General features: G+C 61.0%; 2 protein-coding genes across 2 annotated transcripts in view; one reads left to right on the top strand and one right to left on the bottom strand.

Annotated features, from left to right (window-relative positions):
• The window catches only part of IGHMBP2 (immunoglobulin mu DNA binding protein 2), a 40,746-nt gene extending 33,705 nt beyond the window's left edge, over window positions 1-7,041 (top strand). Inside the window, exons 10-15 of the mRNA XM_067295920.1 lie at window positions 895-1,013; window positions 1,965-2,059; window positions 2,461-2,584; window positions 4,763-5,590; window positions 6,177-6,352; window positions 6,694-7,041. Coding sequence (XP_067152021.1) covers window positions 895-1,013; window positions 1,965-2,059; window positions 2,461-2,584; window positions 4,763-5,590; window positions 6,177-6,352; window positions 6,694-6,891 — 1,540 coding nt within the window. The 3' untranslated portion in view covers window positions 6,892-7,041. The remainder of the gene's footprint in view (window positions 1-894; window positions 1,014-1,964; window positions 2,060-2,460; window positions 2,585-4,762; window positions 5,591-6,176; window positions 6,353-6,693) is intronic.
• Window positions 7,042-7,800: 759 nt separating this feature from the next.
• On the bottom strand, window positions 7,801-13,641 carry SYT12 (synaptotagmin 12). Its single transcript, XM_067295919.1, has 9 exons — window positions 13,556-13,641; window positions 12,333-12,501; window positions 11,197-11,261; window positions 10,172-10,365; window positions 9,662-10,042; window positions 9,339-9,554; window positions 9,103-9,223; window positions 8,689-8,822; window positions 7,801-8,579 (listed from the first exon to the last, which is right to left on the bottom strand). Exons 3-9 carry the CDS (start codon window positions 11,231-11,233, stop codon window positions 8,406-8,408), a joined length of 1,257 nt encoding a protein of 418 aa, XP_067152020.1. The 5' UTR covers window positions 11,234-11,261; window positions 12,333-12,501; window positions 13,556-13,641; the 3' UTR covers window positions 7,801-8,405.
• Window positions 13,642-14,194: the final 553 nt, after the last annotated feature.

Here is a 14,194-nt window from a genome sequence, read left to right as displayed (position 1 = left end):
GGGGGCCAGGGTCGTGCTTCCCTGGTTGTCCCTTGGGGCTAATCCTTCTTTTTGACCACTTGCCATGTGCCGCGTTTACTTGCAGACCCTTTGGAGCCACAGCTCTCCCTGACTGGTATGCGACGTGCAGCTCCAAGCGCAGCAGCCGGCCAGTCCAGGCTGGGGCCTCGTGCTGCTGCCGTAACCCCCAACCTGCGCTTGTCCGCTCCTTCGGCCTTGCCCCGTTAGCGTCCGCATGCTTGGCCCTGCCACGTCCATATTTTGGAGCTGTCTTGTGGGCTTTGCATTCCCCCCCGCTCCCTCTCCCATCCTCTTGCTAGGCTCTGAATTGAGCAAGACACTTCCTTGGGTATTAAAACATGGATTTTTTTTTTTTTTTTTTTTTTGGAATACAGCTGCTTCGGATGTAGAAACGATGTTAAAACCCAATTCCTCTGTGGTTCCCTGTGCTGGGCTTTCTTCTCTTGCCCAATAGCACTGCTGTCAAATCTCCGCTAATACTGCAGGCGCCGTCTCCCCCCACTCAGCGCCTTAAAAGCGGAAAGCAGCTGCCACATCTCCCTGGCTTTGCACATCTTTCCTGTTTGAGGCCATTTAAGCGAGGTGCAAACACCCACATACCGTACCCTTGCTTCGGCTTGCAGACAGCTACGGTTCGTAACGGCCGGGCCACGTAACATCACCGGCGAGAAAGCTCTCGGCGCTGCTGGCCGGGCTGCGCGAGCCACCGCGGGGCCAGCAGCTCTCCGCTTCGGGGTGGTTTAGCCTCGTCCCTAGGAAGCGACGTACGGCTGCGTTTTCCCTCCGTCGTCGCTGGGTTGTCGGGATGCCCGATCGGCCCTTCGCTGTTATTTCGGTGTTATTAACTGCCCCTCTCCCCAATGCCTTGCACAGGGACCTGCCAGGCGTCACGCCTACGGAAGAGACTTCCATTCCCTTACTGCTGATAGACACCGCCGGCTGCGGCCTGTTTGAGCTGGAAGAGGAAGACGAGCAGTCCAAAGGGAACCCAGGTATTGACATTCGGGCAATTTTGTTGGCGGGAATCGATGGCCCGAGCTCCCCGGCCTCTTGCAGGCTGGCCACGGCGCCAGCTGCAATAATCCCCCCTCCCCGAGCAGGTAGCAGAGGGAAGGTGAGCTCCCTGGGGAGCTTTGCTCATTCAAGAAATCGTTTCCTCCGGAAATCCCGCAGCCTCCGTAGCTCAAAGGACTCCAAGTCGGCGGCGATGACAGCGTGTGGGCGGCCACATCGGCCGCCTCCGTCCCCCGCAGAGACTTTCTCTGCTTCCCATGAGCTGTGGAGCGGGCCAGGGTGGAGGATCCCTGCGACGGATGCCTTGTCCTACATGGGTTGCCAGGGTGGAGAATACCCCTTGCAGAAGGACAGACGCAGCACAAGCCCATTTTGGAGGGGCTGTAGATGTGGCTCAGAACTGCTTCCTGGGTGAACTGGTCCTCTACTCCTTTCATAAAGCCTTGGGTGGCTTTTCTCCACAAATCTTCTCACCCTTCCTCTCAAGGCACCGCGTTTCCTGCTTTCTGACTTAAAAAATAGGTCATTATGGAGCTTGAGTTCAATGTGAGGCTCCATAGCTGTTCTGATAAAGGACGAGCAGAACTTGAGCTGAAAATGTGGTGGGTGGTTGTGATTTTCTGTTCAAGGATGCCACTAGCTCTTCTAGATTTAGTCTGGCTTCTCCACACCTGCCAGACTGCAGGCAGGAGCCGCCTTAGCCTTTCCTTGTTGAAGGGATCCAGCCCTTGGATGCGCTGCTAGCTCCCTTACACCATGGGGAATAACCCAGGGGCATCCTATGGTATTCCCTTTCCCCCAGCTTGATGAGAAGCGGCCGATCTCCAGAGAGGCGGGCAGCAACCCGCCTTGTGCAAGCGGTCGCCTTCGGCCTCTGCCTGCCAGGCTGTTCCCACCGCTTCCCTGCTCCCATCTGCTTTGTGCCCTAGGTGAGGTGCAGCTGGCCGGGTTGCACATCCAAGCTTTGGTGGAAGCCGGCGTGAAGGCCCAAGACATTGCTGTTGTAGCTCCCTACAACCTCCAGGTGAGACAATCCCCCCTCCAGGCACCCCCTCTCCTTCCCTGCACACGCGGAGCAAACACGCCAGGGGGATTAAAGCCTTGGCATCTCCGGGGGCAAGACCAAACCATCTCCACAGGGTCTCCAGGCTCTTCCTGGCAGAAGTCAGCAGAGCCAAACTTTTGATCAATTTGCGGCCAACTTCTCAAACGTTAAGCCACCCAAGGCCACGGAGGGATGTGGTATCAGAGACAGCATCAGGAGTCGGCTATTTTCCATTCCCCACCTCTGGGGTCAACACTTGCCTTTTGGCAGATGTGGGTTTGAGAGAAGGGGACTTTCCCAGAATAGTACCATATCCCATTTTAATCCTTTTCACGTTGCCCTTTTCTTTAAAAGCTATATATCACACGCTTGGTTTTCAGGTGGACATGCTAAGGGAGCACCTTTGCCACAGGCACCCAGAGCTGGAAATTAAATCAGTTGATGGTTTCCAGGGAAGAGAGAAAGAGGCAGTGGTCCTGTCGTTCGTGAGATCCAACAGGAAGGGTAAGGAGTCACTGCTTGCTCAGTTACTTTGTGGAAAACAGGAAAGAAATAGGAGCCGTGCCGGTTGTTAAAAGGTCACTCATCGCGTTGCTAAATGCTGTGTTTTAATTGCAACTCTTATGGTCTCTGGTGCTTTGCTCTGAAAGACTTTACCAGAAACAACCTTCCTTTTTGGTTTTATTTATTTACTTATTTAAACTAATACATTTGCTGTCACGATTGCAGAGGAAGGCTCCCATGCTAGGAAGCAGGTAAAAAGGAAGCCAGCACTGCTTAGTTTGAAGCTTTCCTGGCTGTTGAGGCCTCAAAAGTTATTTAAATGGGGGTCCTAAGTTTGGCAAACGTCAGGTTAGCACCGCATTTACTAGAGTGCCAAGCGCTTCCCACAAAAGCTGGAAACCTGGGGTTCGTTCCTTGGGTTTGGAGCCTATTTTGGGCCACTTCCCCAAAGAGAGCAGCAGCTAGCATTACAAACCATGCGTAGAAAACTTTTCTTTTGGGAGCAAAATCTGGAGCGGAAAATCGAGTTCTTCCCTCTCGGTGGCTGCAGTGAAAGTTAATAGCTGGAAAAAGCTCCTGCCCTCAAGCCTTAAGGCTCCTTTGGTGGAGCCCTTGGCCCGGAGTGAAGGGTTTCATGTCAGCCAGCTCAAGCAGAGGGGCACATGTGGAGCCGGTGGGATCGCACCATGAACCACCTCTCTCCTGTGCACGGCTCACTGCCCTTTTTCAGCCCACAACGAGACACATCCCTTGCAGCACCATCTTCACTGCCAATGCTTTGGGAGATGAGACGCCATATGTGTGTGTGTGTGGCAGGCAGGGGGGGTCCTGATGCCTAGAGTGAAAAACAGGGAAAGGATGCCTGGAAGGAGTGGGTTGTTTTCTTTTTAAAGAAAGCCCGAAGCAAGAAAAGCAGCACTGGGGGGAGAATGGAGGTGGGGACAGGGCTAAGAATAGCCGTTTTTCAGGAGTGACTCACCTCGCCTTGGCTGGGTGGCTCAGAGGGAGCTGCTGGCCTCCATGATGGCATGTGTCCCCCAGCCCCGTTCCCATGGGCAGCTAGCAGATGACGTTCAGATTCAATACAGGGATCACTCACTCTGCTGAGGGCACAAGGCAGCTTCTCATGGTGCCTGGACACAGCTGTGGCCCAATAGCTGTTGTTAGCACCCTTTTAAACCCTTTGGAGAAACCCACACATTTTTGCAATCACGTTTCTCAGCTCAGAGGGGGCCACACACCTCGACTGGTGGCGCCCGCCCCTCTGCAGGAAACCCCAACCGGCTCGAAGGAGCTGGACTTGCCCCTGCCGTCAGGAGAAAGCACATCAGAGAGATTAGAAATCATTCCCTAAGCTGCCGAGGAGGATCACCCACGCTTTGCTCCTTGCAGACAGCACAAACTCGATTGCGCAGCCCCAGCAAGGCCAGGCATAAACAGAACCGGGCAGGTCACCGTGTCGGCCGAGACATTGATTTCTTCCCTCTTGGCCTCTTCCTCCCCAGGAGCTGGAAGCTTGCAGGCCGCCCACGCTCCCCTTCTTGCTCGCTGATCCTCACTGAGTCATCTTGGCATTTGCTAGCTCTTACTGCTTTTCTTTGAGAAAATAGCCAGGGAGCAGAGACAAACCTTGCCCAGTTCCTTGCATGTCTGCTATTTTTAACCCTACGCGTGTGGAAAGGTTGGGGGCAGGTGGCAGGGAGGACTGCATGGAGCAGGGGATATTTTTCTACCTGCGGTTCCTCTTCTCTTGCAAGGTGAGCCTTCCCATTGCTCCGTATCCATTTGCTCCCGCGTCCCAAGCTGATCTCATGTCATGGGCCATCCAGTCAGGAGCATCCGTAAAATATTTCTCCTTTCCGTGTGCTTTGGGTGCAAGCTGTCCTTTCCCCAGCCCCGGGAGCTAACTGGGGATTCCTAGCTCTGGTTCGCAGGTGGTGAAATGAAGGCAGAAAGACCAAGGTCATGGTGTGAGTCAGGGACAAGGACTAGAGCCCAGGAGATGTTGACTCCCAGCCTTAGGCCAAGCGACAGCTCAATCATCTGGGCCAAATCAAGACCTGGCGTCAGCCCTGCACCACTGTTGGTCCAGAGCGGATACTTGAGCCTCTCCGTTGGCCAAAGCCCAATGCGCCGTGCCCCGTAACCCTGAGGATATTCTTGGTTTGCTTCTTGCAGGCGAAGTGGGCTTTCTCGCCGAAGATCGGCGGATAAACGTAGCGGTGACCCGCGCCCGGCGCCACGTGGCTGTTATCTGCGACTCCCGCACCGTCAGCAACCAAGCCTTTCTGAAGCGGCTCGTGGATTACTTCGGCCAGCACGGGGAGGTGCGCACGGCCTTCGAGTACCTCGACAACCTCGTGCCGGAGAACTACTCTCACGAGGGCCACAGCGAGTGCCGGGAGGACACAAAGCTCCCCGCCGCGTCTGGACCCAAACCGCAGCCGCCTCCGGCGCGGAAACGCAACCCAGCTGCTACCAAACCAGCTTCTCCAAAGCCAGAAGCGCGTTTCTCCCCAAACGGCCCTGGGGTAGAGAGCCCAGGGCCGAAAGACACCGCAGACAAACTCAAGGCCATGCTGGTGGCATTCCTGGAGAGCAGCGAGCCGCAGCTGGCTTTCCCTCCGTCCCTCAATTCGCACGAACGGCTGCTGGTCCACCTGATGGCGGAGGAGTACGGGCTGCAGCACGCGAGCGCCGGCGAAGGGAGGCATCGCTACATCAGCGTTCGCAAGAGAGAGCCCGCTGGCCCTTCGCTGCCCGCCGCTGCGGCCCCCGGCAAGCAGCTTCCCCCTCCTCGGCCGCAAGACGCCGCCGGGGAGACTCCTGGCCCTGCTGAGAAGGAGGGGAGCAGCGAGGCCTCGGGGAAAGTGGACCTCAAATCTCTGCACCTGGAGAGAGTGCAGAGGGAGAAGGCCAGGCAGGAGGAGGAGGCAAGGAAGGCGCAGGAGCTGGCTGCTGGCTCTCAGCGTGGCGGCAGGAAGAAAGACAAAAGCGAAGCCAAAGGTAGGTCCTGCCCTTTTTAACCGGTGCGATTGATGGCCTTGCTTGAATGGATGTTGCGCTTGATCCTCGCGCTGTTGCCTCCAGATGCTGGGACTTGTGTGCGTGGCGCATGGGACATGGCTCTTAGAAGGGTCTCTGGTGCTCCTCAGTACAGAGATGGGCCAGATGTGAGAAGGGGTGTGAACGTGCCTCTGCCGGCCCCGGTATCCAGGGGAAGAGAGGGTTTGGATGCCTGGAAGCACATTTCTTTAGCCTTAAGACCAGCGTTGGGGAGCGGCTCCCAGGAAGCAAGTGGTGGGAGGTAGATCGGAGGCTCCCAGCTCTAGGAAGACCAACTGCAGGTGGTACCTGACCCACCGCAGAGCACCTGGGTGCCTCCTAAACATGGAGGCAGGTGACAACAGAGCCAGGAGGACCTGTTCTCGCCGACCAGGTCAGCGGCTGACATCCCTGTTGCTGCAAATGGCAAATTCCTAGAGCTGTACATCTTCTTGCTGGTCGCGGCTCCGACTCAGGGTTGTTTGAGTTCGTCTCCACTTCCCTTGAAGCCAACAGCTCAATGCCTCTTGCCCTGCTCTCCCCCCAGGAAAGCAAACCGGAGCGGCCAGCGCGGCAGCAGAAGACATCGATGCTCTGATTTCCGCTGCCGTTAAAGCCGACAACACGTGCGGCTTCCCCCGCTGCAAAGCCAGCGTTACGACCCTGGGCCAGCTGTGCCTCCACTGCAACAGGCGCTACTGCCTCAGCCATCACATCCCGGAGGTAGGCCCACGCGCGGGTCCCTGCTGGGCAGGCAGCATGGTTTTAACGGGGGAACGGTCCCCGTCCGGCTTGCCCAGGCACGATTTCCTTGCGAGGAGCCTAAAGCGGAGCAGGAGTTCGAGGGAACTTCCGCTTCCCGGCTCCCCGCTGATTCCCTCCACAACACAAGCCAAGGCTTGAGCCCGCGGGGAGCCCCCGTTAGCGATTAGGCCTTCCCTCAAGCGCCTTGCTCTGCCTTAGCTCCCCTCCGCGCCCCCGCGCTCCGCTTCCTTGCCGCGGAGGGCTGCTGCTGCTCGGCCCCGTTTCGCGCCCGACGCCAGCGTCCCTTCTCTCTCTGGCAGGTTCACGGGTGCGGGGAGAAGGCCAAGGGCCACGCGCGGCAGCGGCTCAGCAGGGAAGGGGTGCTCTACGCCGGCAGCGGCTCCAAGGACAAGTCCCTGGACCCGGCCAAGCGAGCCCATCTCCAGAGGCGCCTGGACAAGAAGCTTAGCGAACTGAGCAGCCAGAGAAAGAGCAAGAAGAAAGACAAAGAGAAATGACGGCGCTGACTGTTTCTCTCTGACAACTAAGCTAAATTATTTTTTTGACTTGAAACCGCAGGTCAGACTAGATGAACCAAAGATGCCGCTCAGGGTGCAGGACCGTGCCGAGCCGGAGGAGGAAGGGAGCTCTCCTTTTGCACGGCAGACAGCTTGGAGCCAGCGTGCCGTAAAACTGCTGCCTAAACCGTCGCTGGGCCGCTCTAACCCCCCGAGCTGCGGCGGAGGGAGGCGAGCGGCTTTATTTATCCCGGTTATTTTTATTGACGAGGTAAGACGATGTACGCAGGGAGGCTGGGGAATGACAATAAAGAAGGATATTAAAACACCGGGAGCGATCAGCTGTCACGCGCTGCGTACGTGTGACACCAGGGCGCAGCTCTGCAAGCGCGAACGAGCTACTGGGGGTCCTCGGGGGCAGGCCAGAGGGGGGGGGGACGCCTTTTCCAGGGAGGTGGGTGCCCAGGGCAGCCCGCGCGTGGGAAACGCGCTCGGCGAGGCACCGGGACGGTAAGCGCAGGTGTGAACGTGGGCGAGCGAAATCCCAGCCCCACGCGCAAGCCCGGGGAGGAGAAGTGCCCGCCGGCGGGGCACGCCAGGGCCGCGATGACGCCGTTATTTAAATCACTGAGAAATGGCTCCTTCACGCTTTTTTCACCCCTGCTCCGTTCATTCAAGCAAGGAAATCCCTGACCTGGCTCCCGCGGTAGCGCTGGCTTTCTAGGAAACCCCGGCGCGGGCGAAACGGCTCGCGCAGGCTCGATGCGTCAGCCCCAAACCCAAACCGTGTTCGGGCCGTTGAGCATCTGGCTTTTTCCTCCCTCCCGTCCCCTCTGCCGGGGCCTCTCCCGTGCCGTGTGCGCCAGGGAGGGATCCCTCGGCCAGCGGCAGGCTCCCACCACCACCGGCAAAGAGAAGAACCAGGGATTTATTCTAATTGAAAAAAGCCAGAAGGAAAAAAGGGGGAAAAACGGAAAAATTCAGCACAAACCATTTCCCCCCCCCCCGGGGTTACTTCTCCCTTTTTCCTCGTCGTTGGCCTCCGAAGACGTGTCCGCGCCGATCAAGCGGACCCAAAGCCCACCCGCGCCCCAGAGTGAACGCGCCGTACCCGGCGTTTTATCAAACGTCCCTCCGTCGTTTCCCCCCCCGCCGCCTTCGACAGCTCCCGCCGGCAGCCGAGGGGCCGCTGGAGGAGAGCGTGCCCTTTTCTTTTTGTTTAATCCCCCCCCTCCCGGAAAGTCCCTTTGCCGTCCCCAAGGCGCATGCGAGCGTGGAGCAGCCGGGCGGAGGAGCTGCGGCAATCCTCCTTTTCCTCGCGGCCGCAGCTTTGGGCAGCGAAATCAGCTGGCAAAAAGGTCCCTCGGCGGGGAAGCGCCGCGACAGCGCTGCCATCCTCGCCCGTCCTCGGCGCTCCGCAGAGCCGCTGCCGCCGTCCCGCCGCCGCTCCTTCCTCCGAGCATCGGGCCGGGCTGAAATCTGCCCGCCCGGAGCCGAGGCGCCGGCGAGCCGCCCTAGTTGCGCCGCACCGGGTGCCACATGGACACGGGCTTCCTGAGCGTGGCCAACATCTGGTTCCAGTGGGTGATGCCCATGCCGCTGGCCGAGGGGCCGATGACCACGTGGCCCGTGTTGTCGGCCCGGCCGTCCTCGCCGCACTCGGCCACCGTCACCCGCAGCGACAGCTCCTGCGGAAAGCACGCCGGAGGGGGCCGCTGGCGCCTCTTCGCCCCCCGGCCCGCGTCCCCCCACGCAAATATATCCCCCCCCTTCCCAAGCCCGCGGCGCCGGGCTGACCTGGAGCACGATGGCCGGCACCGAGAAAATCATGGCCTCGTTGAACACGGGGTTGGGGTCGTCCCTCTTGACCGCCGTCTTCTTCTTGCTGATCTTCCTCCCGTCCTGCAGCAGGTACACCTTGACGAAGGGATCTGGGAAAGGGGGGGGAAAAAAGGGAAAAAACCCGCCGTCGGCCCCGCGGTTCCCACAGCGGGACGGAGAGCGCGGGAAAACACCTCTTGCCGTGGGTGCGTTCCCGGGAGCCCGGACGGGCACCGCGCGATAAACACCCGTGCAACGTAGTAACAAGCACAGGGCAGAAACATGCAACGTATATAATATATCGTGTTTATATACGTATAATAGAGCATGCCCCAGCGTGAGCACAGCCGAAACGGCTGGGGAAAGGGGGGATCGGCGCCCGCGCCTCACCGGCGGTCCCTTTGCCGTTGGTCCACACGAGGTTTTTGGCCTTCACCACCACCACCGTCAGGCGCTCGGCCGTGGGCAGGTAGCTCAGGGAGAGCAGGATCTCGCCCACCGAGTCCACCGTCTGCGGCAGGGGGGAAAGCGGAGAGACCCGATTGCAGGGGTGGGAAAAAATATATATCTATATATATATTTATCTATAAACGCTTTTCCCGCGGGAGCTGGTGCTCCGCGCGCACCTTGTTCACGTCCTGCAGGTAGAGCCAGGCATTGAAGGGCCGCGTGGGCAGGTCCAGGTCGGAGAGCTTCAGCTCAGCCACGCCGGTGCTGACGTTCCTCTCGTCCCCGTCAACGCCGAAGGCGGCAAAGCGCAGGCCGTTCTCCTCCAGCGCCGCCGGCTCCAGCGGGACGCAGAAGCGCTCGTCGAAGCACACCGAGCCGGCGCTCCGCTGCAGCTGCCCAGCGCAGGGGAACGAGACGGGGACGAGCGGTTGGGCAGCCGAACCCCCCCGCGCCGCCGCCGCCCCGCTCCCGCCCCGCGCCCGCGAAGCCGGCGGCTCACCCGGGAGATGCCGACGACACGCTCGGCCGGCAGCAGGCTGACGCGCACGAAGCAGCGCTCGAGGCGGCCCTCGTCCTTCTCCAGCAGGTCCTTGCCCTGCAGCAGCGCCACGTGCAGGGCCTGCGACCGCCCGGCGTACTCCAGGCTCACCTCCAGCTGGCCCACCGTGAAATCCTGCCCGAAGCTGTTCCCGATGGACGAGACGGAGCTCAGCGAGTCGGCGGACACCGATTTCTTCAGGGGCCCGTAGGGCGCCAGCCCCAGCTCGCGGCTCATCAGCTCCAGGCTGCCCAGCTCGTCAATGCTCTCCAAGGTGTCGGCCGCCCGCAGCCCCGGCTCCGGCCGCTCCGGCGCCTTTCGGGAGCCCGCCGCGGCCCCCCGCTGCGCGCGCCGCAGAGGAGAGACCCCGCGTGGGCTTTCGGCACCTCGGCTGCCGTCCCGCCGTGGGGGGGGAAGGCGCCAGGAACGGGTCGGCTTGGCCCGAGGAGGTGCCGGGAGGGAACGCTTTACCTTGCGGCGGCCGTCCGGATACGCCACGCCGTATTTTTGCTGCAGGTATCTGTAGTCGTAGTTGGGGAAGGGCGACGGCGCCGGGTAGCTCCCGGAGCGCCACAGCTTCCAGAGGTTCACGGCGGCTATTCCCAGCAGGGCCAGGGCGCCCGCCACGTAGGTGCCCATCTCCCAGCGGGGCGGGCTGGTGGCCACTGCAGGAGAAGGGGGTGACCGGGGGCCAGCTGTGACCCCCCCCCTTCCCTCCCCTCCCCAGGAGGGATTTTGGACTCTGCGCCATCCGCGGTCGAAACGCCTCTCCGAGCCGGAGCGACCGGGACGGGATGGGATCGGTGTGTGTGGGGGGGAGGCAAATCACAGCTTCCCACTCGGGCTGCTTGCGCTATTCCCACCCCGACTTCCGGAGCGCTTGCTCCCGTTTTCCTCCGGCGTTCCCTCGCCCGCTGCCTGGTTTCCCCGCGCAAATTTGGGGATGGGGAGGGGAGAAGCTTCCCGGGGATGCGACCACGCGGAGGAGAAAGCTGGGAGGACGCGGCAGCCTGGGGACGGCACGCCGAGCAGCCGCTGCTGCATTGCGCCAGCCTCCCGCACAGCAGCGATTAAAGCAGCGCCGATCGCTCGGCGTAACGGAAAAAGGGGAAGGGGGGGGAGAAAATCCCTCCGTATCGCAAAGCGCTGCCGCAGACCGGCCGGGGACTGCCGCCAGCCACGCGTCACCCGGCGGCTCCCGCCTTCGGCGGCATCTCCGGCCGGCCCCAGCCTCGCCCTCGCATCAGGGCCGAGCGGAGCATCCCGGCTCTTCCCAGGCGTCTCCACTGCCGCGGCACCCTGGCCGAGCCGGCTCTCCGGGACGGACCCTGCCGTAAGAGCTGGAAGGTTTGGGGGGCCGCACAAAGGTGTTATCCAGCGTGGGCCAGGACAGGGAGACTGGCTGCCAGGACACCCGGATCCTGTTCCCAGCCATCCGGTTTTTCCCCACGGAGCCATGGCCTGGAGGCCGCCGGGTGTTTCCCAGGAGTACTCACCACTTAAGCGGGACCTGCCTACGGGACTGGCCTCCATGGCCAGCGCTCCCCGCTCCCGGGACGGCCTGCGACGCGCAGAGAAAGGGAGTTAGGCCGGGGAAGAGAGACGCCTTTTGCCTTTTTAGCAATTTGCCATTTTTTCGGAAAAGCCAGCTTCCAAAACGCAAGGAATCTGCACCGAAGGCATCGCATGATGCCGAAAGCGATTTATCCAACCGGGACGTACCCAAAGGCGCTCCCACCGCGAGCCACCCCGATGAGCAAACCCAACACGTGCCGCGGGGCCGGTGCCCCCCCCCTCCCGGCTCCGCTCGCCCTGCTCCCGGCGCGCTAAGTGAGCAGCAGTGATTTGCTTTCCCGACACGGTCCTCGCACGGCCCACCGGGGCTCCCGGCAACGGTGCTCTGCCGCTTAATTCCTCTTCGTTACGCCTTAAGAGCCTAATTGCTATAACCACGTAACTGCCAGAGCGGGGTTTTGACTGCTATAAAGTCACTAATTAAGCTGAGACGATAACAGGACCGCGGTGAAGCTTAGAAACGCCGGCTCAGCTCTGCCCATCTCGCCCCGCGGCCTCTTCCCTCGGACATAAATCTCTGCAGGCAGCAGATAAACACTCGGTAATGGCTTGGCTGAGAACAGGCTAAACTCAGTTCACACGTGGCCCATATTCCTCTTAAAAACGTTCCCTTTCTTTCCAGGCTTTTCCCCTAAACACCCGTATGGAGCTCTCTGGCCCAGCGGTGGCTCCGGAAGGTTTCCGAGACATCCCCCAGAGAAAACCCGATGGACCGCGGCGTCCGGGAGCCGAATCGCGCGGCACTTCCCCATCAGCAGGACGCCGGCCGGCTTTCCCGAGCGCGCGGGCAAAGAGCTCGCCGAGGGGATCGAGCGCGCCTTATGCGATCGAATCGCGGGGGTTAGCGGGGAAGTTTTGCCCCGGGGGGGCGGCAAAACTCACCCGGTTATTGCCCCTGCTCCACTAAGGCGGCAGGCGAGTGGGGCAAACGCCTCCCCGAGGGCCACGCCGACCCCCCCGGCCTCATCCCGCGCCGCCCAGGCGCTACGGCAGGGCCCGACGCGGGAGCCGACGCGACGCCCGGCGGCTCCGCAGCAGGCGGAGAGGCCGGTTTTACCTGTGCGGGGGGAAAGGCCGGCGGCAGCGGGGGGATCCGTAGGGCAGCGGGCGGGAGAGTGGGGCTGGCTGCCAGCTGCCTCGGCGCCTCCGTCATGAGCCAGCCGGCGGCAGCGCGTTCGCTCCCGCGGCCGTCACGGAGAGGGCAGAGAGATGCGGCAATTTCCGCGCTGCCGGAGAGAGAGAGAGAGAAAAACAAAAGCAGGGAAAGGAGTGAGCGCGCGGCAGCGAGGGGCTCCGGGAGCTGCCGCCACTGCCCACCAGCTATGAATTTTCCCGGGAGCTTCCTGGGAGCAGGGGGAGCTCCTGGATCAAAACAACCCCCCCCCCCCCAAATCTGACGGAAGAAGGGGTGGCCGAGGCGCTTCGCCGCAGCGGAGGCGATGGGGCCGCCCGGCTTCGCTTCCTTCCCCCCGGAGCCCTGACCCGCAGGTGCCTCACCAGTGAAACAAGCCCGGCGGTCTCTGCTCCCACCGGGGAAGGCAAAAGCGCGGAGCCTCCCAAAAGCGGCTTTTGCCTGGACCAAATCCTGGGGCAAAGCTTTCCCGCTCCGCACGCTGGCAACTTTCCTTAGGAAGTTGCTAAAATATATATATATGTATATATGTATACATGCCTCCAGCCTGCAAGCCGAACCCCAGCAGCGTGGTCCGTGCCCCCTTCCCCGTCCAATGCAGCGGCTGCCTGCAGCCCAGCTCTGCTCCAGCGGCTCCTGGGTGGGAGCTGCAGGCAGCTGCCTGCGGGCAGAGCCCCACTGGGGGGCTGCACCCCCTTCCCGCCCCCCCGGCCGCTGCCGCTCGCAGCACCTGGCTGAGCAGCGCCGCCAGCGCAGCGGGCTACTCGCCGCTCCTCGGGGGGAGATGAGGCAGGTTTTTGGGGGGGGGATGGGGGGACAGCCAGCAGTTTCCCATGCGGAGAGGCGCCGGCTGCAGCGGGGTGGGGGGGGTTGCACGGCGCTAGCGGCATCGTGGAATAGGAGAAGGGATGGGGAGGGGGGGACTGCTGCCCCTTCCCTCTCCCAGCACCTCCTCCCAGGTCCTGCTGCACCTGCGGTGGCTTTCCTCTCTGCTCCTGTCCCCCCTCCATCGGGGAGGACCACCCCGCCGACCCTGCCTGCCGCTCCTCAGCTTTGCACCCTGCGTCCCCTCCTCTTCCTTCCCGCGGGAGTAAGGGCGCTGCTCTCCTCCGTAAGGCTCTTCGGGAGCTGCGGATTAAAATCATTACCGGAAAGCTGAAGATTCGGATCCTCATCTCCCTCTCCTGCAGGTTTTCAGGCTGCTCATCCTTCCCATGGCTCCAGGAGAGGAGACACCACCCTCCTCCCTCCTCCTCCTCCCCCAGCCCACCTCCCAGCTGACCACGCAGCAGCACTTGGGGTCCTGGGGGGAACTCGGGGCGGCTGCCTGTTCACAACGAACGTCCGTCGGTTCTCATTTCCCTTAAATCTCTTCTCAAAGTGCCAAGCGGCGTTAACTTCTCCTCAAAAGCACTTTCAGCAGTTTGGAGACCAAAAACTCGGGCTCTGTTTGTGCACCAACACCCAGACCGATCATCGGCAGAACCTCTCCCACGTGTGATAGGGATGGAGACTGTTCCTTCTTTAGCCACCCGGCTTCATGAAGGTGTTTTCACCTACCTTCCTATCTCCAATGACAGACAGCAATTCCAGGGCTTCAACGAGGTTTCACAGCTCAAACCTGCAGAAGAGAAGCCTGAAAGGTGCCAGTTGAGCTTAAGGGGATTAGAAACAGGTTTCAATTAAACTGCACTAAGTGTCTCTCTCCAAGGCCAGTCAAAAAAACACCTTTTTTTGTGGGATGTAATTCCCAGGTGAATAGGAACATTCTCATATAATTTGATTTG

Source organism: Apteryx mantelli, chromosome 4 (assembly GCF_036417845.1).
Source record: "Apteryx mantelli isolate bAptMan1 chromosome 4, bAptMan1.hap1, whole genome shotgun sequence".
In the NCBI taxonomy this organism is placed as follows: Eukaryota; Metazoa; Chordata; class Aves; order Apterygiformes; family Apterygidae; genus Apteryx; species Apteryx mantelli.
Note: the sequence above shows the minus strand (reverse complement) of the source record. Positions and strands in the feature narration are given on the sequence as shown.

Excerpts from the sequence above, each read along its gene's own strand:
- SYT12 (XM_067295919.1), bottom strand. The coding sequence starts at position 11,233 with ATGGAGGCCAGTCCCGTAGGCAGGTCCCGCTTAAGTG. Across the intron at positions 10,366-11,196 it reads AGGCAGGTCCCGCTTAAGTG|TGGCCACCAGCCCGCCCCGC; the intron begins GTGAGTACTCCT and ends CTTCTCCTGCAG. Across the intron at positions 8,823-9,102 it reads CAACGGCAAAGGGACCGCCG|ATCCCTTCGTCAAGGTGTAC; the intron begins GTGAGGCGCGGG and ends CCCCTTTCCCAG.